The following is a 26,648-nucleotide window of genomic DNA, read 5'->3' as shown; positions in this document are numbered from 1 at the left end:
TTCTCATCTGCCATATTCATCCATTCATTGTTCCACAGTATCTATCCATCCTCTGTCTGTCCATCTTTCTGCAATATCCTTAAGTCTTCTCATCTGCCTTGTCTAGCAATCCATCCACAATATCCATCTGTCCAGCTCTCCATCCACCCTTCTGCAATATCCATCCATCTGTTGCCTTTTCTTTTATTTAAAGTGAATTTTGTAGTGCGGTATTACACCACCGTAGGTTCGGCTCTAGTGGCTACAGTTTCAAACTCACAGAGTGAAAGTCACCTCTGCTACTTGCTTCAGATTTGGAGACTCTAGGAACACATAAGGACAAAGGGTTGTGACCACATGTACATTTCACACATAAAAGGCCCAGTCTGTTTTACAAGTTTTATTAAAGTTACAGTTAAAGTTATGATTAACGAAGCATATGGAAATTCTATGAAGACCTGTGCACATGTCACAAATATAGTTATACTCACATCCTTTAGTGATATTCTAAAGGTCTGATTTCTGCCTGGCCAAATGATCATCACTAGGGGGTGGTTCCTGCTGGTGTTTCCAATAGGAAGCTCCATTTTCCTAATCTGGGCGTCTCTTTTTATAATGTGATTCCAACTATGCCTCATTAGCTTTTATGCACATTGTGCACCCTGCAGTTAGGGCACGAGTTCGAAAGATTTCACTATCGGAGATCTTGTAAGGAAAAAATTACTCTTATTGTTCATTTTTCACAGCACCACATATGGGTACATCTTTCCCTGTAATCTTGTGGCATGGGATCATTCTTCGGTCACTTATATCAAGCATTTCTTAAGCCTATGGCCTAGTGTGGCCTAGTGTGGCTAAGCGACTATCTTACAGGCCTCAGCCTAAAACCTAACTATCCCTTCTAACTACTGATCATTCTTATATTTTTGTAATCCTACAATTTAACTCTAATCAGCACAGAAAGATTATATATGGCATAACATGTTGTTTAATCATAACATCACACAATAAATGAGCAATAAACTAAAATCATTGGCTACACATCTATCCATCCATCCATCCATCTGCAGTAGCCAGCCATCACTCTGCAATACCCATCTGTCTCTCCACTCACATTAGAGATGGACACTCCCCTCTAAGGCTTCTGCTTGCGCAGCGTTTTCTTGATCCAGCACACGTATTTGGAGAGCCTGGTAAACACACTGGGAGTTGACCCGTCACTGCTACCATGGGAGACTATGCCCTGGGCCTTCCCATCACAGACCAGGGGGCCCCCGGAGTCACCCTGAGAAGTAAACAGCAGGCGCGGGTTACCAATATCCAAGCAAAGGGCAGACTGCATTATGTTTTCACGGTCCTGAAATCCAGCTCTGTACCCCACTTCCTGGGGGTTCACAGTCAAGTCACTCCCAGGACATGCCCAGGGCTCCCACCCCACGATCCAGGGACCCAACCAACCCCTGTTCCTGATTCTAGGATCTGCCTAGTTCTAGTGTCTGATTTCTAGCATCCATCCCTGATTTTTTTAAGCTGCTCAATTCCTGTCCCTAATTCCGAATCCTGATTTCCAGCATCTGGCTGACTCCTGCCCTTCATTTCTAGGATCTCCTGCTGATTTCTCAGATCCACCCCTGGATTCTTGATTCAGCAATTCCCCTTTCTGATTCCTAGGATACAGCTGATTTCCAAACCTGATTTCTGGGAGCTCTCCCTCACTACTAAGATCCATCCCTGATTTCCAGGATGTGGATGATTCTTGTCCCTGATTTCTAGAACTTGTTGAACATCCAGATAATTTCTGTCCCTGATTTCTGTGATCTAGTCAGTTCCTGTCCCAAATTATTAGCATCCATTCCTCATTTGAAAGAACTGCCTGGTTCTTGTCCCTGATCTCTAGCCTCTATTCCTGGTTCCCAGGATCTGTCTGGATCACCAGGGATCCTGAATCTCCCCATTATGCCCAGCCCTGTTGGTCTCCTGTTCTAGCAGCACCTTGTCCTGGGCACTGTGTGCCCCTGTCCCACACTCACCAGAAATGGCCACTTCCTCTCCTGGGGTTTCCCCACGCACAGCATCCTGGACGGGACATAGTGCAGATAGGGCCGAGACAGACACATGTTCTTGCCCATGACCATCAGTTCCACCTCCTGCAGGGTCGGAGATGGCTGGGCATTTGTTTTTATACTGGTCTGTCCCCAGCCGGCCACGCTGCACACTGCCCCCTTCTTCACCATCTCCTGGGACAGGGGGATGGTGCCCACAGCCTGAGTCATCTTGGCCTTGTGCCTCAGCTGTGATGGCGGAGAGAGAGAAGGGAAATCAAACTCCTCTTGGCGGATGCATCCTGTCCTGGGGGGATGGGGCTAGATGGGACCAGGTGGGACATCCCCATGAGAACTGTGAAAATCTGTGATGCCATGTGCCTACTGGGGGCTTGGTGATGGGATAGAGTGATACCTACAGCAGCGTGAGGTCACTGGTGGAGGGTTGATGTGACTGCAGTGCTACATGCTGCAGTGTGGGGTCAGTGGGGGTGGGCGGATGGAATGAAAGTGGTACCTGCAGTAGTGTGAATTCACGGAGGTTGGGGTGGAATTACACCCCATTGTGATGTTGCACTCCATATGCTTTACGAAAATATGCTTATGAATATGACATAACTGCTGTACGCTAAATACGCCTTGTATGATATCATTGGAAAGTTTATAATCCACAGTGTGTGTTTATCCTATTTGTTTGCATGTATTATTTCTATGTCTGGAATTAGGAGAATAAGATATAAACTTGTATTACTGATGAAAACATATTAAGTGGAAGCCATTAAGGGTGCTTCAGAAACAATGAGGTGTGAATGGCCCTGATTATCTGCAAGCCTTCCTGTGTACCTGTGGGCCAACCCAGGAAGAATGGAGACTGGGGTCTTACAGTGACATGTGACCCTCTCATCTGATACTGAATTCCATCTTGAATCTGGTACTTTTCCAGAGGGAGGTGGGATTTCCAACAAAGGTTTCCCACTTTAGGGAAGTTCTATATAAAGTTGGGAAACAAACAATAGGTGTCTTCAGCTGGCTTAAGAGGTAGCCTCCCCACCCCACAGAGATACCTGCAAGCACCTGGAAATAGAAGGACTGTAACCACAGCGGTGGGTGAGAACAGGCTGGACCCAGGTCAGAAAACACAACTGACCTGAGAAGGATTTTACCTGAAGTAACATCTAGGGTGAGAAGTTATCATTTGTAACTGATTTCTTAGTGTATTCATCTTAGCCTTACGTGTTTTGTTTTATTTTGTTCTGTGAATTACTTTGTTCTGTCTGTTATTGCTAAAAGCCGCTTAAATCCTACTTTTTATACTTAATAAAATCACTTTTGTTTATTAATAAACACAGTGTAGTAATTGTTACCTGGGGGTGTGGGGGGCAAACAGTTGTGCATCTCTCTCTTTCGGTGATATAGAGAGCGAACATTTAATGAGTTTACCCTGTATAAACTTTATACAGAGTAAAATTGATTTATTTGCGGTTTGGATCCCATTGGGAGCTAGGTTTCTGAGTGCTGGAGACAGGTAACCCGCTGAGCTGTTTTCAGTTAAGGTCTGCAGCTTTAGCCTGGAATCTGTGTCCATGTTGCAGTGGGGTAGCATGTCTGGCTCAACCAGGCATGGTTCTAGAGGCCCAGGCTGGCAAGAAAAATGGGCTCAGAGGTAGTTTCAGCACATCAGGTGACAGGCCTAAGGGGATCTCTGTGATTGAGCCCATGACACCCATATTCTTCATCGTAATGTTAGGATATGAGTATCACACAATTGTGATATATTTTGTGCAAGATAAGGCATGTGTGATATCATTGGAAAGGTTATGATTGACTGAACATGATTATAATATTTATATGTATGTATCATTTTTGTATCTGAAGTTAGGAATATTGTCAATGCACCTATTACAAATGTGTTTACACCTGGGGAATACCCACTAGACATAATGCAATCAATCTAGATTGCTGTCTGGTAAGGGCCATTAGGAAGAACAATAGGTCTTAGATGAAGCTAATTTCTCACCAGGAACCTTCCTAGGCAAGCCTTCCTGGGAACACTGTAAACAGCCTTTAGGTTATGGCTGCAGGTTCATGTGATCAAGCCACCTGGTACTGGACTTCATGATAATATCAGTATTTTCCCACTGTCCAGGGGTGGGAATCACACTGGAAGACAAAAAATTCCTGCCATATGTAAAACCGATTTAAGGCAAGGGAGTGACATAATCATGGTTCGTTCTTCACTGAATACCCATCCAGGATGACGGCTGTAAACATCTAAGAAACAAAGACCGAATGAGGGCAGAAGGACTGAGCTCAGGCTGGAAGGCGGTGTAGCCTGTGAATGAAATATCTGAAGTTTTAAATGCAGGCAAATGCAACTGGCCTTCAAGAATATCTGAAATCTGCCTCAAACAACATTTAGGGTGGAAATTTGCTACTTGTAAGCAGTGTAGTATATTAAGCTTAGATTACATATTTGTCTTATTTGCTAGGTAATCTACTTTGATCTGTTTGCTATCCCCTATAATCACTTAAAATCTATCTTTTGTAGTTAATAAACTTGTTTTGTTTTGTCTAACCCAGTGCATATATAGAAGTTATATACTGGGGTAGAAAGCTGTGCATATCCCTCTCCACATTGAGGGAGGGGATGAATTTCATGAGCTTACGCTATATAGTTCTCTGTGCAGCACAAGATGGTACAATTTTGGGTTTAGTCTTCACCTGCGTACTGGTCAGTTACTTAGATGAGCCTTCCCATGCAGTGCTGATCACAACATTGTTGTGAAGCTGCAGCTGGATGTGTCCCTAACTGTATATATGCTGGAGGATATTTGTGAGACTGTCACACCATTACAGTGTAAAGGGAGCCCAGGTTTTTGGGTCAGGCAGGCTCAGTGGTACCCCAGTTCCAAGCAGCACCCCAGAGGGAATCCGTCACAGTGGGATGGTGGGATGGGGTGATACCTGCAGCAGTGTGAGGTCACTGGGGGTGGGGGGTGAGATGAGGGCAGTACCTGAAGCAGCATGATGTCATTTTCAAACGTCTCATCATTGAATTCTGGGTGGGGGATTCGGCGACGTACCCAAATCTTCTGCATCCCCAGTTCATCTATTTCAAAGTTGTGGGCTCCCAGGAGCACGGAGATGTTGCTGTGAAATACAAGGGGATGCAGGTGCTGCAGACAGGCCAATATTCTGATCCAGTCATGGGTCGTTAACCTCATTAAAGTGGGGGTGTGTCGATCATACCAGCACTCCAGGGCCTTTCCCCTACTGGGTGGGGAGCAGCTTTGACCTGGCCCCAGGTTAGGAGAAAGGCTGGTTAAGGGGCAGGGATCTTACATTTCTTACCCAAGGTTGCAGTTACAATGAGCTGCCGTCACCACCATGTCCTCCCGGATCAGGAACCCTCCACACATGTTTCCTCCCTTTCCTTCTCTCTCTATTTTCACAAAGGCCATGTAGGGTCTGGAGTGAGGCCGAGCTTCCTGTCCTCCAATGATCTCCCCTGGGAGAGGTGCCAAGAGAAGGAGTTAATTCAGGTCTCCGATCCATCCAGCTGGTGTATCCCTCTGCTAACCGAGATCAGGGCCTACATTGTTCTAGGCACTGAACAGACTCAATCCGAGACCAGAGTTTGGTAGAATTGGAAAATGAACCAAGGAATCCTGGCTTCTAGCCTCCCTCCCCCGCTCTAACCATACAGGCTGCACAGACCTGCATTTCCTGTCTAGGAGCTGGCCGTTCACATCAGCAGCTTATTGAATTTCTGTGTGTTGCCTCCCTCTCAGAGGATTTATTATGGTAGCATCAACCCCCTCCTCTCCCCTTGCCCCTTTAGGTCCCTGCCCACCTGGCCCCAGACCCTATGCCTCCCCAGCTGGGTCCTGGGCACACACTGATGCTCCCAGACCCCAAGGCTTGGGGGCACTTCAGCTTTGTTCTGGGCACACACACACTGATAACGTCCCCCAGGCCCCACAGACCTGAGGCTCCCTAGTTGGGTCCTGGACAAACACTGATAGGCCCTGGAGCCCCACAGAACTCCAGCTGGGTGCTGGGGACACACCAATGGCCCTGGTGTAAGCATCTTACTCTGGGGAGGAGCCAGGGTTTGCAGACAGCTCCAGTAGTGCCAGGCTTTACTCCCCTCCTGTACTCACCAGCCTGAGCCCCGGGGGGCAGGGGAAAGACCATGGGAAACAGGAGCAGCAGCAGCATCGTCAGAGGGAGTCTGGGGAAGGAGATGATGTGTCTGTCACTGGGGTCACTTATAGGACTGGTGGTGCTTGGCTCAGGGTAAACCACAGCCCCTGCATCCTGCCGAGGAGGAGTTCACACATTGGGTAAGGCAGTCACCAGCCACCCTTCAGAGCTAGAAGCAAGCAAACCTTTGGGGCTGCGCACATCTGGGGCCCTAGATCCTATGGGGATGTGCATTATGGGGAATTGCACCCCCTGGGGCTTTGCACATCTGAAGCACTGTACCCTTGGAGATTGTGCAGCTCTGGGGCCCCGCACACCCTGGGGACTGAGCAGATATGGGGCCCAGCACCCTTGGGGGGCTGAGCACATGTGGGGCCCTGTTCCCAGTGAGGCTGGGCACATGTGGCTTCCTGTACCCCTGGACTGTGCACATCTTGGCCTCCTTAGCCCCAGGGCTTTTCACATCTGGGGTCCTGCACCCCTGGGCCTGTGCATATCTGGGGTGCTGTAGTCCAGGGGACATTCATATTTGGGGCCCTGAACCCTCTGGGGGCTGTGTACACTGCGGCCACTATGCTATCCAAATCACCAGCCTGAGCCCTGGGGAGCAGGAGCACAAGCAGCATTGTCAGGGCACAGCTGGAGAGGGGGCATCTGCCTGGGCGACAGGAATGCAAGGCAGGAAACCTCAGGGCCATGCACGCCGGGATGTGGGTGAGGGCTCTCCCATCTCAGCACTTGGACCCCCTCACCACATCAGCTGGGGGGAGAGGGTGGAAAAGGGGAGTTGCCATCTGAGACCTCTCAGCCCGTAAGTCCATTCTGGTGGGGCCATGGGCATTGAACGGCTGCGCTCATGCTAGGCGGTGCCCTGCAGGCCTGCTGAGCGGGGGGAGGTGGCTCAGCTGCTAAGAGGAAGGGCCCAGTTGAGGCCTGTGCTGTGGTCAACTCGGCCTCATTTTAACATCTCTCTGTAACAGGAAGGCTCCTGCGTCCGGCTGGGGCCTTCACCAGTTGCAGGCTCACAGACTCACTTGCCTGCTGTTTTGCAAAGCAACCCCGCCCATCTCTCTCCTTGTGTCCCGGTGAAGGAGCTGGAAGAAGGTTCCTCTGTGGCTACTCGCCCTCCAGAGTCTGGAGCAGTGTGCACATATGGGGCAGAGCTGACCCCGATGCAGCTTGCATTGAGATCCCCCCACACCCCGGTCTGTGCACATGCCTGTTGCGGCATGTGGCTAGGGCTGAGACATCCACTGAACCAGCTTTATTGGCCTCATCCTCCAGGCATCTGGGTTGGAGCAGAGATGGGGGTGGAGGGGAACACCTCAGTGTGATGCTTCCACCTGCCAGATGATTCTTGGCCATCTTTGTTCCTGGGCAGGGGGTGGGGGGAGTTCCAGCCCAACTAGGTCACCCCCCCCCCCACAGCTGAGACCCTGGAGCCATGCCCAGCTGGGGGCTGCCCATTCTGGGGCCAGGCACAGCTGGGGACACACCTAGCTGGGACCCCTGGGTGTGGGTGTGAGCAGTGAGGGACTTGGGCCAGGGAGACTAGATCCCCCCGTCTGTGACAGCACAACTTCCCACAGACACCCACATTGGGGACCAGACCCAGAACAATTAATCAGATTCTCAACCCTGCTGAGCCAGCCAGTCTTGTCTGGGAGAGTTGGCGCTCTGAGAGGGAAAAGGCCCAATGTCCCATCCCCATGCTCCTGGGCCAACCAATCCCCACCCTGGGGCTTTATTGAAACCAATGGCCCTTAGAAAGGAAAGGCCCTATGTCCGTTCCCCACCCACCCTCACACGAAGGGTAGCTGCATGGGGTGAGGCTGGATCCCATAAGAAGCTGTTCCCATTGCACTGGGTGAGGGGCTGAGTGGACTCCTGTGTGTACCTGCTCCTGGCCATACTTTCTAGGAGGCCCATTGCATGTTCAGTGCTTCTGAAAATCTGCCCATATCCCCGCATTGGGAGATGCTGGGTGCTGGGATTCCATGGGATTGAGCCCCAGCACTTGACAGGATGGACTGGGTATTATAAAAGGGGTTCCAGGGTGTTAGGGTCCGAACACCCACTGAAAGTCAATGGGATTTAGACACCTCACTCCTACAAGTGGCTTTGCACATGCCAGCCTGGCTGTCTATGATAGTGGTGGCCAGTTCTAAAGGCCCTGGAAGGAATTATACACTGACAAAGGCTGAATGTCACTAGACTCCATTGATTCTGGCAGACAGAAGACGGAGTGAAATTAACAGGCAAACATGGCAGAGGTGAAGGCACGAACAGACCTGAAATACTACAGCCATGGGTACACTGTCATGGGATGGATGGATGGAGAGGGTGTGTGGGGAGGGAGGGAGGGATGGAGACTTCCATATGTGTGGGGAGAGATGGATGGCAGGATGGATTGATAGAAGGTTGTGGATGGGGAGGGAGGGATGGATAGATAGAAGGGATGGATGGACATGGAGTCTGTTATCAGAGAGATCCTGAGACATGAGGCCTGCTATAAGGATCCTGGTGTAAGACCTAAGGCCTGGTAATAATTTTGCTGGTGATTGGTAGCCCTGGAGTTTGAGATGGTCACGTTGACACCATCCATCTCATTATCTGAGGTTTCATTGTAAATGTCTGTTGGGTTGATCGTGCCGTTGTACACATTTGGTCTATGAGAGGCAGCAAAGCTGGAAACTGAAGTGTTGACACCTTCGGGAAGAAAAGTGGTAGACTGAACTTCATAGTTTACATCATCCTCTTCTGGGCTCTGTGAAGACATAACTGTGTTAGGAAGAGATGATGGGAACCCACAGGCCCTTCTGAGTTAAAGTAAAGTTAGCAAGAATCAGGCCCTGTTACTAAGCAGATGCCTGCTTGCAGGTTCACTGTCCAATACATGAACTTGCAAAAACCAGGGCTGGCATGGCAAAAAAACCAAGCAATCCTAGGCACTAATTAGTCACACAAACACATTCCAGAAGGATGGTGCCAGAACATTGCAATACAAGGTAAACACCCCCAATACAAATTAAATACACTCCCTGAAGATGATACAGGAACACACTGACCCCTCCTAAAGACAAGGTCAGGATGATAGGGTGAAGGATATAGATGTTTTGAGAAAACCAACAGGTAAAGTGTGGTAACTAACCACATCAGAGGGGCAATACGTAACTTGTTTGTATTGATGTATAAAAGGGGTGTAACAGAGGGGGTGTCTTTGTCTGGATGAGGGGGGAGCAGAAAGTCCCGCCCTCATTGAGCCGAGTCCCTTGTCTCGGGCAGATATATATTGAGTGTACCTGTAGCACATATACGGCATTAATACCGTGCTCTGTTAGCAATAAACCCGGCCAAGTGCCTCCCCCACTGAACCAAGTCTGTGGTTTCTTGGACAGTTTGATAGAAGTCTGAAGGTATGGGCTATCTGGCCAGAGCCAGTGCAGTACACAGAGAGAACACACATGCAGCCAACAACTGACTACACTGGTGATCCTGACTGCTGATCTGGTAAGTAGGTGAGCTGCCCTCTGTAGGAATCGCAATATAACATGGCAGAAAGCTACGAGCTAGGGAACCCCCTTTTTCCATCCCTGAAAATCCCCACAGAGTTTTATGGACGTAAAGGGATGTCAGCAAAGGAGGTTGTAGAGGAGCGGACTCACCCCTGCGGTGCCTCCTGCTGGTGACTTCTGGGAATTAGCTCTTCCAGCATCCTGGAGCGCTCTCTGCAGGCCAGTGGTCCACCTGTCCCCTGGCCCCGTGTCCCTCCCGAACCCCAGTGCCCTTTTATCTTGGGGGCTGCCCTCTGGCAGAACCTCTTTCTCTGGGTTTCCCCTCCCCGGGGAACCCCCACCCACTGTCCCTACCTCACCTCAGAATAAGGCCACTGCCAGTCACCAACTAGCCCCCGCTTCCTGGGGCAGACTGCAGTATAGGCCACGCATCACAGGTAAGGTTGGGTTTGGACCTGCTGCCTTGGCCTACCCATGGGTTGCCCTCTGCAACCCCTAGTACCCCTTGGCCTCCTACTAGGCCGCAGCCTGGGGCGATCCAGGCTGGAGCTCCCCAGCCTTTCCCCAGCCCTGCTTCACCCAGGTACTCTGTCTTAGTTCCCTGCAGCCAGGCCCTTCTCTCTCTGAGTGCAGAGAGATACTGCTGAGCTCCTGGCTCCCAGCCTTTTTATACAGGCCAGCTGAGGTTGCCTCCCCAATCAGCCTTGTAGCTTTTCCTTTGCCCCAGCCCTGCTCCCTGGCTGTTTTAAGCCCTTCAGGGCAGGAGCGGGGGACCACCCTGCTACAAAGGTCCATATGAATTTTAAAAAGGTAGTGGGGAAGAAACATAGAATGAAATCTGTAAGGCTAGGGCAGAGACTGCAGCCTTGGAAAAAAATAAGAGTAAGTTCTCACTGGAAGTTAGATCTCATGGCAGGCTCGACTGGTTGTTGTTCATTTCTCTGGATCACCAGTAGCTTTCTGTCCAACTTTCCTCTGCAATATCCATCTGTCTGTCTTCCTATCTGCCACATCCATCCAATCTTCTTCATCATCTATTCATCATCAATCCAGCTGTCCTTCTGCATTATCCATCCATCCATCCTTCTGAAATATCCATCTGTCCATCTTCTTGAAATATCCATCCTTCCCTCTACCCATCTATCTATCTATCATTCTGCAATATCCATCCATCCATTCTTCTGAAACATTCAGCCATCCATTCATCCATCCATCCTTCTGCAACATGCATCTGTCTTCTCATTTGCCATGTCCATCTGTTCATTGTTCTGCAGTATCTATCCATCATCTGTCACCCATTGGTAAATCTTTTCCCGTAATCTTGTGGCATAGGGTCACTGTTTGGCCACTTATGTCAAACATTTCTTAAGCCTGGGTGATGGGTTACAGGTTTGGTCCGGCATCGTTGGTGACCCCGGGGCACTCACGGGGAAAAGCCGGCAGTCCCAGGCTTAGAAACTCCTCCCTCATCCACCCAGAGCTTCAGAAGCTTGGAGTTAAAACTCAGGGAAGGAGGGGGAGGAGCAGGGATGGGGCAGTGCTCAGCGGAAGAGGCAGGGCGGCTGCAGAGCCTCGCATCGGAGCGGCAGTGACTGAGAGGGGATGCAGTGCCGCCCCAACTGTGGGGGCACTCTGCCTCTTCTCCCCAGCATCCCCACCCCTGCTCGGTTAATGCCGGCCCCTCTCCTGCCAGAGCAGAGCTCTGTGGCCGGCAGCAAAGGAGCAGACATTGACCTCCCCTGGTCCTGCAAATTCCCTGGTTCGGGAGCGGTCAGGTCATGAGGGTGCCGGGCCAACGAGGTACAATCTGTACCTATTTATCACTTCTAACTACTGATCCGTCTTATCCTTCTATAATTCTACAATTTAACTCTATTTAGTATACAATGATTATATATGACATAGCATATTAGTTAATCATAACATCGCACAATAAATGAACAATCAATTAAAATCATTGGCTACACATCTATCCATCCATCCATCTGCAATACCCAGCCAGCCAGCCAGTCAGCCATGTCTCTGCAATACTCAACTCTCTCTCCAATCACGCGAGAAGAGATGAATGCTCCCATTTATGGCGTCAGCTTGCGCAGTCTTGATCCACGGGATGTATTTGGAGACCCTGGTGCAAACCTGGGGTGCTGACCCATTATGTTTGCCATAGGAGACAGTGCCCTGGGCCTTCCTGTCATAGACCAGGGGGCCTCCAGAGTTGCCTGAGAAGTAAAAATCAGGTGTGGGTTTACAGATGTCCAAACAAAGGGCAAGCTGTATTCTGTATTCACATTGCTGAAATCCAGCTCTGTAACCCTCTTCCTGGGGTCTCACGGTCAAGTCACTCTCAGGACTTGCATGGAGTTCCCACCCCAAGGTCCAGGGATCCAGCTGGACCATGTCCCTGATTTCTAGAATCTGGCCAGTTCCTGTGTCTGATTTCTAGCATCCATCACAAATTTCTTTAATCTGCTCAATTCCCATCCCTGATTCCAAATCCTGATATTCAGCGTCTGGCTAACTCCTGCCCTTTATTTCTAGGACCTCCTGCTGATTTCTCAGATCCACCCTGGGATCTTGATTCAGCAATTCCCCTTTTTATTTCCTAGGATCCAGATGATTCCCAACCCTGATATCTAGGATCTGACCCTCACTAGTAAGATCCATCCCTGATTTCCACAACGTGGCTGATTCTTGTCCCTGATTTCTAGAACCTGTTGAACATGAAGCTCATTTCCACCCCTGATTTCTATGATCTGGCCAGTTCCTGAACCAAAATAATTAGGATCCATTCCACATTTAAAAGACCAGTCTAGTTCTTGTCCCTGATTTCTAGCCTCCATCCCTGATTCCTAGGATCTGGCCAGTTTTGGTCCCTGATTTTTACCCTCCAGCCTTTAGTGCTAGGATCTAGTCAGTACCAGTTCCTGGTTTCTGGCTGGCTCTCCATGGATACTGGTTCTCCCAATTCTGGCCAGCCCTGTCAGTGTCCAGTTCTAGCAGCCTCTTGTCCCGGGCGCTGCATGGCCGTGTCCCACACTCACCGGGAATGACACCTTCCTCTCCTGGGGATCCCCCACACACAGCATCCTGGACAAGGCATAGTGCGGATATGGTTGAGGAAGACACATGCCCTTGCCCATGATCTTCAGTTCCACCTCCTGCAGGGTTGGGGAGGGTTGGGCATTTGTCTTGGTAGTAGTCAGGCCCCAGCCAGTCACGCTGCCCCCTTGTAATGGGGCGCACGACCAGACCCTCTTCCTGGGCCTGCTTCCCCTCCCAAATCAGGCTCAGAGAGACTTCAGGGTTGTGCCACACCTATGTCTTAATTCACCTAGCATTGTCCCACCTGTGCCAAATTATACACAGTCTTTACAGAGTTTCCTCTGTTTACAGGCAGAATCAGTCTTCAGCCAGGACGCTTCCAGCTCCCTCCCTGACTGTCCTCTCCCTTACTGCCTGGCTCTCTCCTGGCTCCTTCCCAGCCTTTATAGCCCTTGGCTCGTCAGGCTGGCAGGTGTTGCCAATCCTCAGGCCAGCATCAGGCCTTTTTCCATCAGTCTCAATCTGTTCTCCTTGATTGGAGCTGATAGGGCAGGGGCTAATTAGATGCTCTTGCACCAGCACTCTGCTACACCCCTCCTTCACCTGTCACCAGGGCAGGGGGATGGTGCCCACAATGTGGGTCAGATTGGCCTTGTCCATCAGCTGTGATGGGGGAGAGAAAAAGAAAGGAAATCAAACTCCTGTCCTGGGGGGATGGGGCCAGATGGGATCAGGTGGGGCATCCCCATGAAACCTGTACAACTTTGTGAGTCCATGTGCCCACTGGTATGAGGTGATGGGACAGGGGTGGTACCTGCAGCAATGTGAAGTCAGTGAAGGTGGGGTGGGGGATGGGATGGGATGGGTTGGTACCTGCAGCAGTGTGAAGTCAGTGAAGGTGGGGTGGGGGATGGGATGGGATGGGTTGGTACCTGCAGCAGTGTGAAGTCAGTGAAGGTGGGGTGGGGGATGGGATGGGATGGGTTGGTACCTGCAGCAGTGTGAAGTCAGTGAAGGTGGGGTGGGGGATGGGATGGGATGGGTTGGTACCTGCAGCAATGTGAAGTCAGTGAAGGTGGGGTGGGGGATGGGATGGGATGGGTTGGTACCTGCAGCAGTGTGAAGTCAGTGAAGGTGGGGTTGGGGTGATGGGATGGGTTGGTACCTGCAGCAGTGTGAAGTCAGTGAAGGTGGGGTTGGGGATGGGATGGGATGGGTTGGTACCTGCAGCAGTGTGAGGTCAGTGAAGGTGGGGTGGGGGATGGGATGGGATGGGTTGGTACCTGCAGCAATGTGAAGTCAGTGAAGGTGGGGTGGGGGATGGGATGGGATGGGTTGGTACCTGCAGCAGTGTGAAGTCAGTGAAGGTGGGGTGGGGGATGGGATGGGATGGGTTGGTACCTGCAGCAGTGTGAAGTCAGTGAAGGTGGGGTGGGGGATGGGATGGGATGGGTTGGTACCTGCAGCAGTGTGAGGTCACTGGGGGTGCAGTGACAGGATGGGTATGGTACTTGCAGCTATATGAGGTCACTCATATATAAGGTGATAAGATGGAACCTACATCATTGGGACCAGGGTGAGGCAAAGGGGGCAGTACCTGCAGCAGCATGAGGTCAGTGGGGATCGGGGTGAGATGAGGGCAGTACCTGCAGCAGCATGAGGTCAGTGGGGATCGGGGTGAGATGAGGGCAGTACCTGCAGCAGCATGAGGTCAGTGGGGATCGGGGTGAGATGAGGGCAGTACCTGCAGCAGCATGAGGTCAGTGGGGATCGGGGTGAGATGAGGGCAGTACCTGCAGCAGCATGATGTCATTTTCATCTGTCTTGTCATTGAATTCTGGGTGAAGGATTTGGCGACGTACCCAGATCTCCTGCTTCCCCAGTTCATCTATTTTAACGTTGTCGGTCCCGAGCAGAACAGTGATGTTGCTGTGAAATACAAGGGGATGCAGGTGCTGCACAACAGCCAATAAAATGGATTCAATAATGGGTCATTAGCGCCACCCACTTTAACGAGGTTAACAGTCGTGTTGCACTCAGGATCAACGTACAGAAGCCATTAAAATTCAAAATGATCTGGACAAACTGGAGAAATGGTCTGAAGTAAATCAGTTGAAATTCAATCAGGACAAATACAAATTACTCCACTTAGGAAGGAACAATCAGTTGCACACATAGAAAATGGGAAATGACTGCCTAGGAAGGAGTCCTGTGGAAAGGGATCTGAGGGTCATAGTGGACCAGAAGCTAAATATGAGTCAACAGTGTAACACTATTGCAAAAAAAGCAAACATCATTCTGGGATGTATTAGCAGGAGTGTTTTAAGCAAGACACAAGAAGTAATTCTTCCGTTCTACTCCGCGCTGATTAGGCCTCAACTGGAGTATTGTGTCCAGTTCTGGGTGCCACATTTCAGGAAAGATGTGGACAAATCGGAGAAAGTCCAGAGAAGAGCAACAAAAATTATTAAAGGTCTAGAAAACCTGACCTATGAGGGAAAATTGAAAAAAACTTGGTTTGTTTAGTCTGGAGAAGAGAAGACTGAGAGGTGACATGATAACAGTTTTCAAATGCCTAAAAGGTTGTTACAAGGAGCAGGGAGAAGAATTGTTCTTAACCTCTGAGGATAGGACCAGAAGCAATGGGCTTAAACTGCAACAAGGCAGGTTTAGGCTGGACATTAGAAAAAAACTTCCTACCTGTCAGGGTGGTTAAGCACTGGAATAAATTGCCTAGGGACGTTGTGGAATCTTCATCACTGGAGATTTTTAAGAGAGATTAGACAAACACCTGTTGGGGATGGTCTAGATAATACCTAGACCTGCTCCAGTGCAAGGAACTGGACTAGACCTCTCAAGGTCTATGATTCTATGATTATAAGCTTATTTAGGTAATGAGGAAGCTGAATCACTAGAACAGTGTTTCCCAAACTGGGGTTCATGAAATGTTAGAGCGGGGTCTCGGGAAAAAATTCTCTATTGGCAGACAGAACTGTCCCTAGGGACTCCGGGCAGTGTAGGACTGGCAGGCTGGAGCCCTGGGGACTTCCAAGAGTTATGCAGATCAAAGCAAGCGCATCCATCACACTGAGGAGATTTAAACTTCAAGACTCCTTATAAGAAATGGAAAGGGAGGTGGATATTTTTTGCTGTTTTTAAAATTAAAGAGGTAGCTAGTGTTGTTTTAAATATTATTACAAAGAACAAGTTTAAGCTTTGTTGTAACGTGCATTGTTTGCCTGGACTGCTCAAGACCTGAGTCCTTGTGTAGGAGGAACTCTTTATTTGAGTTGGCTTATTAAATACCTGTATGCTGTTCCACATTTGATACTCTTTGATGAAACATAGGAGCCTTGTCTTATATCAGGCTTAATCAAAGTGATACAAGCTACAGAACTAAGATCCTGGAAGAGTGTTGCCATTTTCATAATGTAATAAAATGAATACTGTAATGATAAATAATAATAATAATAAACAGAGTGTAATAGATCTGTCATAAAAAACAAATTTCATCTTTCCAAGATCACTTTTTTTATAATTTATGCTCAGGTAAGGGAGAAAATCCCTGGAAATATTCATTTTTACATGGGGGGGTTCACGAGACTTGACATTTTAGTGAAAGGAGTTCACAGGTTGTTAAAGTTTGGGAACCACTGCACTAGAATCGCCATCCATCACACAGGCCTAGCCTACACTTAAACCTTAGCTATGTAGGCCAGGGGTGGGAAAACCCCACATCTCTACCCAACGTAGCTATGCTGGCAACCCCCTAGTGTCAAGGTACCTCTGTTGATGGAAGAGGGCCTCCGTCAACATAGCTAACATCTTTTGGAGAGGTGGTGTTCCTACACCAGCAGACAAAACCCTGTTTGTCACAGTACACTGAATCGGGTCTAGAGCGCTGGACTGATACAGGCTGTGTCATGTAGACATAGCCACAGGCACTTCAGAGGGGTAGAAGCTGAGCTGATTGACCCAAGGGGTTTCCCTGGGGATCACTCTAGCAAACACAGGGGCTGGGGCATTGACCGGTGGAGCTGTGCGTGTTTGAGAGAAGCAGCAGAAAGACCAGAGAAGCTGCCAGAGAAGACACCAGCCACAGCCAAAGAAGCATGGGTAGTGTGACCCTGCGCTAAGCCTGGGGAGAGAGCTTTTGGGCAGAGTGCTGGCTGAAGGAGGCTGGGATCTGGGAGTAAAGAAACAGTCATTTGTTCTTTTATTCCGACTGCGTTCAGAAAAACAGGACTTTGGACGTGCTTTGTAAATAAACAGGAAATAATAGACCTAATGCCACCATCCATTTCTCCTCCTAAGGAAACATCCTGTAACACCCTACTCGCTTCTCAGGCCAAGGGAGGTAACCATTTCTGGAGCAGCAGATCAGGGTATCTGTTGCCGACATCTTCTGTAACCAGCTCAATTTGGCCCAAAATGACAAGAGGCAAGCCCCAGGACAGGGGCTAGCTGGCTCAGGGGGCAGTGAATGGGACACGGCACCTTTCCCCTCTAGGGGAACTGGCTCTGATCCGGCCCCAGGACAGGGACTGGTTGGCTCAGGGACGGCAGTTGGTGTGTTTCTTACCCCAGGTTGCAGTTACAATGACCTGCTGTCACCATCATGTCCTCTCAGATCAGTAATCTTCTGCAGCCTCCTTCTCCATCTCCTCCTGTCTCTATCTTCATGTAAGCCACGTAAGGTCTGTAGTGACGCCCAGCTTCCCATCCCCGGATGATCTCCCCTGGCAGAGAGATGGGGAGGGGTAAAACTCACCTGCTTTGGGACAACATGAGGCTGGACAGTTTAACCAAGGATCCCTGTCCCATCCCTACCCTCATCCTCAACCTCTGCTGCCCCAGATCGGCCCCTCAACCCAGCCAGCCCAGTTTCCCTGCCCACTCCTCCTGCATTGGCCCCTCGACCCAGCTAACATGGAGATCGCTGACAATCCCCTCCTACCCCACTGAGTTCACTGGAGAATCCCATTGAGGCCAGTGGTTGTGGAGCTCTCTTGAAATTCTCCCCACATGTCTCAGGTCATAACTGCCCCCATGGCCATGGGGGTTTTGGTCTTTCCAGACCCAGCCTGCCCTTACAACACCTGCCCCATAAATCAGCTGTAAGCACAATGCCTCTGGCAGGCCCCCGGCAGCCTAGAACTTGGAGGAGCAGATCTATGCAGGCCATGGAGGTGCCCAGCTCTGCCCAGCTACCAGAATGGCTTCTTGGGGCGCAGACAGGTTAGGGCAGCCCCAAGGTCCCTGTGCCCTGCACAGACGGCCAGAGGAGTCAGCTGTGTTTGGAGCACGGCTGTGCTGGCTACTGGTGCAGGAAGAGCCAGTCTCCACCCGGGGCTGGAAATCTGGGTGGGCTCCCAAAGATGCTGATGCAATGGCCTCTCGGCTTAGTGGTTGACCCCAGCCATGCAGCACAATCCTTGAGTTAAAGGGGCGAGGCTGTTTGCCGGCAGCAGTAAGAGGTTGTTACCCTGAGTGTGGCCTCCAGGGGATGTTACACACCCACGATCTGTGGCTGATGTACTTTGGTGGGAAGCTTCCCTAGCTCAGACAGGATCCGCACAGATCTATGGAAACAGCTTCCCCCCTCTGCTCCCCATCCCACCAGCCCACAGATGCCCACCACACCCTGGGGTGTTTGTGAGGAGAACCTGCCTCCTTCCACAGCCCCCTAGGATTCCTATATTGGGTCAGCAGCCCCAGGTCCTTCCACCGAGCCATGTGCAGGCTCTGCTCCTTATGGGGCCCTCCAATACTCAGCAGCTCGAGCCCTGGGGGGAGGAGAACGGCCACGAGGAACAGGAGTAGCAGCAGCATCCTCTCCACCAGAGCAGGGAATGAGAAGGTGTTTCACACACAGCTCCGGGAGTTTATAGACACGGCTGGGGGGACAGGAAACCTCAGCATCAAACTCTCTGTCGTGTGGCTCTCTGGACACCTCCTCTCATGGGCAGGGAGGAGGGACAGGCCTTGCTGAGTCTGCACAGCTGGGCATCTTCTGGGGATGCTCAGCACCTGGAGCCTGGCACAGCTGGGGCTGGCCCCTGCCTCATTGTGCCCAGCCGGGGCCCTGCAGCCGCTGTCTCTGTGCTGAGCTGGGGGACTTGAGTTCGCTGCTAACACTAGAGACACTAGAGTCTCTCCCCGCCTATTGTAGTGGGGGCTGTGGTTAACCTGAACTCGTCTCAGCTGCGGATGGGAACCCGGCCCTTTGATCCTTCTTCCCTCTCCCCCCCACCATGAGAGAGACAGGGGGAGGGGCTGAGGTCAGAGAGACCAAACACTGCACTTCAAGGTGTCGGTGATAGCAGGATCTCTCACACCTACTCTGCTGAGGCCAGGAAAATACAACCCACTGAGCCGGCCAGTTCTCTTCCCTGCAGCCAGATGGGAGTGACAGTTCTCTAGAGGGAAAAGGCCCCAAGTCCAATTTGCCACCACCCCTGAGCCAGCCAGTCCCCCGCCCTGTGGCCAGGTCAGAGACAGAAAAAGACCCATGTCCCATTCCCTGCCCCCTCACCAAGCTAGTGGCTCACATCCCCAGTGGGTGTCAATGGGCCATAGCTCCACTGGAGTCAATGGGGCCAGACTGTTGTACCATGGGTACTGGGCTATATAATTGGTTATGTTTTGGGTATATACAGTGTAAGTTTTATAGTAAGAATTAAGGTATTAGAATAAATGAATAGGATAGTGGATACTAGTATTAGCCATCTTCTTTTCATTCATGCCTTGGAAGTAACAGACAGGATTTTGTCTGTGTCTATGTTAATTAGATTAGAGGAATTTCAAAGGCCTAGGCCCCAATGTAGGAAAAGATAGTGAGGCCTTTAGTGTGTATGTGACTGAAAAGCATATGCTAACTGTTGTATTCTCAATAAATGTGGCATGTTGCCTTCTCCCCTATATAAAGATCTTGTGTGCTTTGTTTAAGCATAACAAGACCCCCAGCTGGGGTCAGTGGGGCGTAGCAGTGAAATAACCCACAGTGTAATTGTCAGTGGTTCGGGGTCTCCCCTCCCAAGCGGTGGGAGAACCCCACAGTGTTTGTTACATGGCCGGAGACAGACTCTGTTTAACAGGAATTGCCCTGAACACAGAGACGGAAACACCGTGAAGGTTGGAAGATGTCTATCACATTGATGATGATCTCTTCATAGAGCTGGAGAGGTGACGGCCAGCGGGGACCATCAGACCATCTCCTCTGCCCCCACCCCACATACAGTGCGGGCCAGAGCACCCAGCCCGGAGGATCTGAATGACATTGGCTGGGAATTGGACATTCAAATCCCTTCAGTGACTGGGCCAGCATCTGGCTCAGAGACACTGCTGCCAAGGGCTGGGCTGGATTCTCCATCCCTGTTGACGTGTAACCCAAGCCGGGAGGTTTCTCTAACAGCTCTGCTCTAGTTCTAACCGGGATTAGCTCAAGGCTGTCCCACGGCCAGGTCTGCACTAGGGTCAGACAGGACGAGCACCGTGATCCCTTCTGGCCTTGGAATAGATGAGTCTATCGAAGGAATGTGGCTCTCTTATTGAAGCGGGTCAGGGTGGAGGGACCCAGGGTGTCTGAAGGCAGCTCTGGGAATCTGTCTCATGCCTCTGGCTCAGACAAATCTGGCCTTTAGCCAGACAGGGATCAGCAATATGGCCTCTCCCGGTACTGGGGAGCGCTGGCCAGCACTGCCCCTGTTACCAGACAGAGAGAGCCAGATGGAGGGGAGTGTGGAGACACACAGATAAATTCCATCTGCATCTGCTCCATAGTCACTGGATTTGGGGGTGGGGATGGGATGGGTGTAATTCCAGACCTGCAGGTGTTGCAGCCCCACAACCTTTAACCAGAGACCTGCTTTGCCCTGGTAGACCCAGCGCCTGCCCCAGACGACATGGGTCAGGAGGGAATTCAGTGCTGGAGACGTTTGTATCAGATCTGTATTGATTGCAGGGGACTAAAAATGGGAAGTGAAATTAACAAGCTGTGTGGTGGAGGGGTTGGGGGGCTGAGGGGCCTGGGACTGCCTGACTGAGTTGCTGTGAGTTGGGGGGCAGGAGTGTGGCCTAGCAGCCTAAGCTTCGGGACACCTGGGTTCTGTTCCCAGCTCTGCTGCTGGGTGACTTTGGACAAGTCATGGCCCTGCTCTGTGCCTCAGTTTCCCCATTTTGGAATAATGATCCCAACCATCTTTGTAAAGTGCTTTGAGATCTGATGAAAGAAAGGTATGGCCCAGATCCTTAAATGTACTTAGGCACCTGGTGATTTTAATGGGAGTTAGGAATCTCAACACCTCTGAGGTGTTTAAGCGTGGGTCTAGGTGTTCTTATTTAGCACTAATTTTGTTTATGGCTCCTCCCAGCTTCCCTTCATCCTGCCCACTGCCCCCTTGTCCTTCACCAACCCGGATCATTCACATGCACAAAGCCCAATCTACAGGCCAGTGATAGAAAAGGAAGTGTGAATTGTTCAAAGAAAATGTTTTTTATTCAAAAATGGCTTTTTTTCCCCTCAAGTGCCATTTGTTTTTCCGATATTTTCCAAATATTTGGAATATTCTTTATTTTGTCCCAATATAGCTCAGCTATGCATTCCAGGTTCCTGTGATCTGGAGTTTTCCTACCATTAGCCTGCTAAACCCAGGGTTGTGAGTTCAATCCTTGAGGGCGCCACTTAGGGATCTGGGGCAAAATAAGTACTTGGTCCTGCTAGTGAAGGCAGGGGGCTGGACTCAATGACCTTTTGGGGTCCTTTCCAGTTCTATGTGATAGGTATATCTCCATCTACTATTATTATACATCCTGTCAGTATCAAATAATAAATAATAATTAACTAAAGATTTGTAGGGTGGGGAGAGGAAAAAAAGGAAAGAAAATACTTAAAATAAAAAAAAGCTGGGTCCGGTTCAAAATCTGCTAAACAAAACATTCAAAAATTTCATTTTTTTTCCACATAATTGTTTCAATGTGCGATTGTCATGGGCTGTTTAATTTGTCTAGCCACGCTTTGTGGTATTATCTTGGCCATCTAAAATACATGGCATTGTTCCTGTTCCCTGACTGGGTGAAAGCCAGCCAATGGCATGCTGCAACTAGGAATTTTAATGGTAGAACACCTTGAAGAATGTAATAGGTATAAAAAAGTTCAGCATTTGTGAGGGCTTATTGAATTTAACAGAGAAAATTCTACCTTTGCTCCAGAATCCTCTAGGCTGATGTAAAACCCTATATAAATGTGGGAATTCTAACGACTCAGGAGGAAAGTTCATCATGGAATATTGTTCAGGGGTAATGGTGCATGTGGATCAGACAGACACAACACAAACAGAGAGATCCAAGGACAGAAGCGAATCAGACGAAAAGTAAAAAGCCAGGCAGACACAACGTGGAAGCACAGGAATATGGCCTTGAGAGACACAGTGAAGAGAAGAAGCTTTTTGGACACAGAGTCTTGTCTGGTAAGGCAGGCTCAGGACTGTCAACAAAGGAGCTGTCTGCTGCTGTTTGATTCTGATTGTATTCTAGGAAACTGGATTCAGATATTCCTTGTATATAAACCAGATCACATCAGAGATAATACCAGACTCTATTGTCAATTTCTGTTCCCTAAGAGAACAACCTCAGGGCCCCAAACATTGGCTAGCTGCTTGGGGTGGACAATAGAATAGAACAGAATATCAAACATCAATGGGGTATTTCTAGCGACAAGGCAATTTCAGGACTGAGCCATTCATAGGATTTCTCTAACTGTAAAAAAAATATTCTGACCTAAAGTACCTCAGGGCATGGATCCCAGTATGGCTAAATTGGCCATTTAAAGGAGAATGTCTCCTTTACCTCAGCTTCTGCAGAGTTTCGTTGATCCAGAGGATGAATTTGGAGACTTTTGTGTATATGCTGGGGGGACACTCATCTGTATCTCCATTGGAGACAATGCCTTGGACCATCCCGTTACATACAAAGGGCCTGCTGGAATCACCCTGCCAATAAGGAGAATAACATCGGTGACTGCCATTTCCCAGCCCAGCCTGTCCTCCGAGATCTCAGATTGCCTGTGGGACAGGTGTTCTCTCCTGCCGAAGGCCCAGCCCTTCCTGCCAAACAGAACCGCCCTGGAAATGGGTCAGCAGAGAGAGAACTCTAGAGCTGGGCAGAATGATGTACCCATGAAAAAGGCAGTTTCTACAAAATTGAAATATTCCACAGAAAACTATCAAATTTCAATTTTTGCTTTAAGAAAATTGAAAGGAAATATTTCATTTCAGGTCAGTTCCACCTGAATCAGAATATTTCATTTTTTTTTAAATATCCTGAAACATTTAGTTTGGAATCAGTTCAACAAGATGTTAAACTGCTTTCTCCTAACCATGCATTGGCTTATGGGAGTTGTCATTCAGGTCTTAATTCTCTCCTATGGACTTGGTTTCCTGGAGCAGTGCATTTCCCATAATGCAACTCTGATTGGCTTTTGACTGAGCTGTTTGGGGCATCATAAGAATCACATGACTCAGTGCATTGTGGGAGATGTAGTCCAGGCAGGAGCTACATAAGAGAAAATAGAGGCCTGAACTACAGCTCCCAGAAGGCAATGCGCTGATAAGGAACTGCAGCTTAATGTTGATCTTGTTCAAATGAAGCATTTCAGGTGAAGTCAAAAAACCAAAATCCTTGAATCATAGAAATGTCGGGCTGGCAGGGACCTGGAGAAGTCATCTAGTCCAGTCTCCTGTACTAAGGCTGGACCAAATAAACCTAGACCATCTCTGACAGATCCCAACCTGGTCTTGAACACCTCCAATGACAGGGATTCCACAACCTCCATAGTTAACCTATTCCAGACCTTAACTATCCTTGGGGTTAGAAAGTTTTTCATAATATATAACCTTAATCTTCCTTGCAGCAGATTAAGCCTATTACTTCTTGTCCTACCTTCAGTGGACATGGAGAACATTTGGTCACTGTCCTCTTTATAACAGCCCTTAACATATTAGATGATGGTTATCACATTCCCCCTTCAGCCTCATCTTCTCTAGCCTAAACATGCCAAATTCTTTCAGACTTTCCTCCTAGATAAGGTTTTCTAAATCTCTGAACTTTTCTTTTCTGTTTTGTTTCTCTCCTCTGGACTCTCTCCAGTTTGCTCACACAGAAGGAAATGTTTCAAACTGTTCATATCTCAGCATGTTTCATTTTCAACATTTCTGAGTCAAACCTGCTTTTGGAATTTCCATTCTGTCAAAAATGTTGATGTCTCAACTTTTCATCAAAAACAAAGATTGGAATGTTGCCATTTCCTGTTAGATGGGAACGCTGACTCTCCCTCAGCTCCAATGCCATCCTGGCCCTATGGACATCAACAGTGAAGCTCCCATCCAGCCAGTTATGCACCCACCTTATAGTAGCCCCATCTAAATTGTATTTTCCTAGTTTATCGATAAGAATATCATGCGAGACTGTATCAAATGCCTTACTAAAGTCTAGGTATACCACATCCACCGCTTCACCCTTATCCACAAGGCTCGTTATCCTATCAAAGAAAGCTATCAGATTGGTTCAACATGATTTGTTCTTCACAAATCCATGCTGGCTGTTCCCTATCACCTTACCACCTTCCAAGTGTTTGCAGATGATTTCCTTAATTACTTGCTCCATTATCTTCCCTGGCACAGAAGTTAAACTAACTGGTCTGTAGTTTCCTGGGTTGTTTTTATTTCCCTTTTTATAGATGGGCACTATATTTGCCCTTTTCCAGTCTTCTGGAATCTCTCCCGTCTCCCATGATTTTCCAAAGATAATAGCTAGAGGCTCAGATACCTCCTCTATTAGCTCCTTGAGTATTCTAGGATGCATTTCATCAGGCCCTGGTGACTTGCAGCCATCTAACTTTTCTTAGTGATTTTTAACTTGTTCTTTTTGTATTTTATCTGTTAAACCTACCCCCTTCCCATTAGCATTCATTATGTTAGGCATTCCTTCAGACTTCTCGATGAAGACCGAAACAAAGAAGTCATTAAGCATCTCCGCCATTTCCAAGTTTCCTGTTACTGTTTCTCCCTCTTCACTAAGCAGTGTGCCTACCCTGTCTTTGGTCTTCCTCTTGCTTCTAATGTATTGATAAAAAGTCTTCTTGTTTCCCTTTATTCCCATAGCTAGTTTGAGCTCATTCTGTGCCTTTGCCTTTCTAATCTTGCCCCTGCATTCCTGTGTTGTTTGCCTATATTCATCCTTTGTAATCTGTCCCAGTTTTCATTTTTTATATGGCTTCTTTTTATTTTTTAGATCATGCAAGATCTCATGGTTAAGCCAAGGTGGTCTTTTGCCACATTTTCTATCTTTCCTAACCAGCGGAATAGCTTGCTTTTGGGCTCTTAATAGTGTCCCTTTGAAAAACTGCCAACTCTCCTCAGTTGTTTTTCCCCTCAGTCTTGATTCCCATGGGACCTTACCTATCAGCTCTCTGAGCTTACCAAAATCTGCCTTCCTGAAATCCATTGTCTCTATTTTGCTGTTCTCCCTTCTACCCTTCCTTAGAATTGCAAACTCTATGATTTCATGATCACTTTCACCTAGGCTGCCTTCTACTTTCAAATTCTCAACGAGTTCCTCCCTATTTGTTAAAATCAAGTCTAGGACAGCTTCCCCCCTAGTAGCTTTTTTAACCTTCTGAAATAAAAAGTTGTCTCCAATGCAGTCCAAGAATTTGTTGGATAGTCTGTGCCCCGCTGTGTTATTTTCCCAACATATATCCGGATAGTTGAAGTCCCCCATCACCACCAAATCTTGGGCTTTGGATGATTTTGTTAGTTAGGTGGCCTGTAGTAGACTCCTTGCATGACATCTCCCTTGTTTTTAACCCCTTTTAGCCTAACCCAGAGACTCTCAACACTTCCGTCTCCTATGTCCATCTCTACCTCAGTCCAAGTGTGTACATTTTTAATATATAAGGCAACACCTCCTCCCTTTTTCCCCTGTCTATCCTTCCTGAGCAAGCTGTACCCATCCACACCAACATTCCAATCATGTGTATTATCCCACCAAGTTTCAGTGATGCCAACAATGTCATAGTTATATTTATTTATTAGCACTTCCAGTTCTTCCTGCTTATTGCCCATACTTCTCGCATTTGTATATAGCATCTAAGATACTGGTTTGATCTTTCCTCCCAGTTCTGTCCTGACCCTCCTTTCTCTCTGACAATATAGCCCACACTCCCTCTCGTTTCTGACCCATCTCCCCGGTCTCCATGTTCCCCACTTACCTGTGGGCTTTGCTCACCTGTCCCCATCGAACCTAGTTTAAAGCCCTCCTCACTAGGTTAGCCAGTCTATGTCTAAATAGGGTCTTTCCTCTCCTCGAAAGGTGAACGCCATCTCTGCCTAGCAGTCCTTCCTCGAATAGCATCCCATGGTCTAGGAAGCCAAAGCCCTCCTGGCGACACCATCTTCGCAGCCAGGTATTCACCTCCATGATGCATCTGTCTCTGCCCGGGCCCCTACCTTTGACAGGAAGAATTGAAGAGAATACCACCTGCGCTCCAAACTCCTTCACCCGTACTCCCAGAGCCCTGTAGTCACTCTTGATCCACTCAGTGTCACACCGCGCAGTATCATTTGTGCCCACATGGATGAGTAGCATGAGGTAGTAGTCAGAGGGCTGGATAATCCTCGACAATCCTGATCTGTGGTTGCTGCTGAGTATTTGCTTTAGGTTGGGGGGTTGTCTGTAAACGAGGACAGGTCTGTCTCCCAAGATCTGTGAGAGTAAAGGATCATCTTTCAGGATAGGTTGTAGATCTCTGATGATGTGCTGGAGAGGTTTTAGTTGGGGGCTGAAGGTGACAGTTTTAAGAATGCTT

At 48.8% G+C, this 26,648-nt stretch overlaps 1 protein-coding gene and 1 pseudogene across 1 annotated transcript; both read right to left on the bottom strand.

The window, feature by feature from the left end:
• Positions 1-431: 431 nt before the first annotated feature.
• On the bottom strand, positions 432-6,272 carry LOC128847033 (mast cell protease 3-like). Its single transcript, XM_054046358.1, has 5 exons — positions 6,185-6,272; positions 5,373-5,529; positions 5,036-5,171; positions 2,010-2,270; positions 432-1,264 (listed from the first exon to the last, which is right to left on the bottom strand). Exons 1-5 carry the CDS (start codon positions 6,240-6,242, stop codon positions 1,115-1,117), a joined length of 762 nt encoding a protein of 253 aa, XP_053902333.1. The 5' UTR covers positions 6,243-6,272; the 3' UTR covers positions 432-1,114.
• Positions 6,273-11,817: 5,545 nt separating this feature from the next.
• On the bottom strand, positions 11,818-22,740 carry LOC128846124 (mast cell protease 1A-like; annotated as a pseudogene).
• Positions 22,741-26,648: the final 3,908 nt, after the last annotated feature.

Source organism: Malaclemys terrapin, chromosome 12 (genome assembly GCF_027887155.1).
Source record: "Malaclemys terrapin pileata isolate rMalTer1 chromosome 12, rMalTer1.hap1, whole genome shotgun sequence".
Lineage (NCBI taxonomy): Eukaryota > Metazoa > Chordata > Testudines > Emydidae > Malaclemys > Malaclemys terrapin.
Note: the sequence above shows the minus strand (reverse complement) of the source record. Positions and strands in the feature narration are given on the sequence as shown.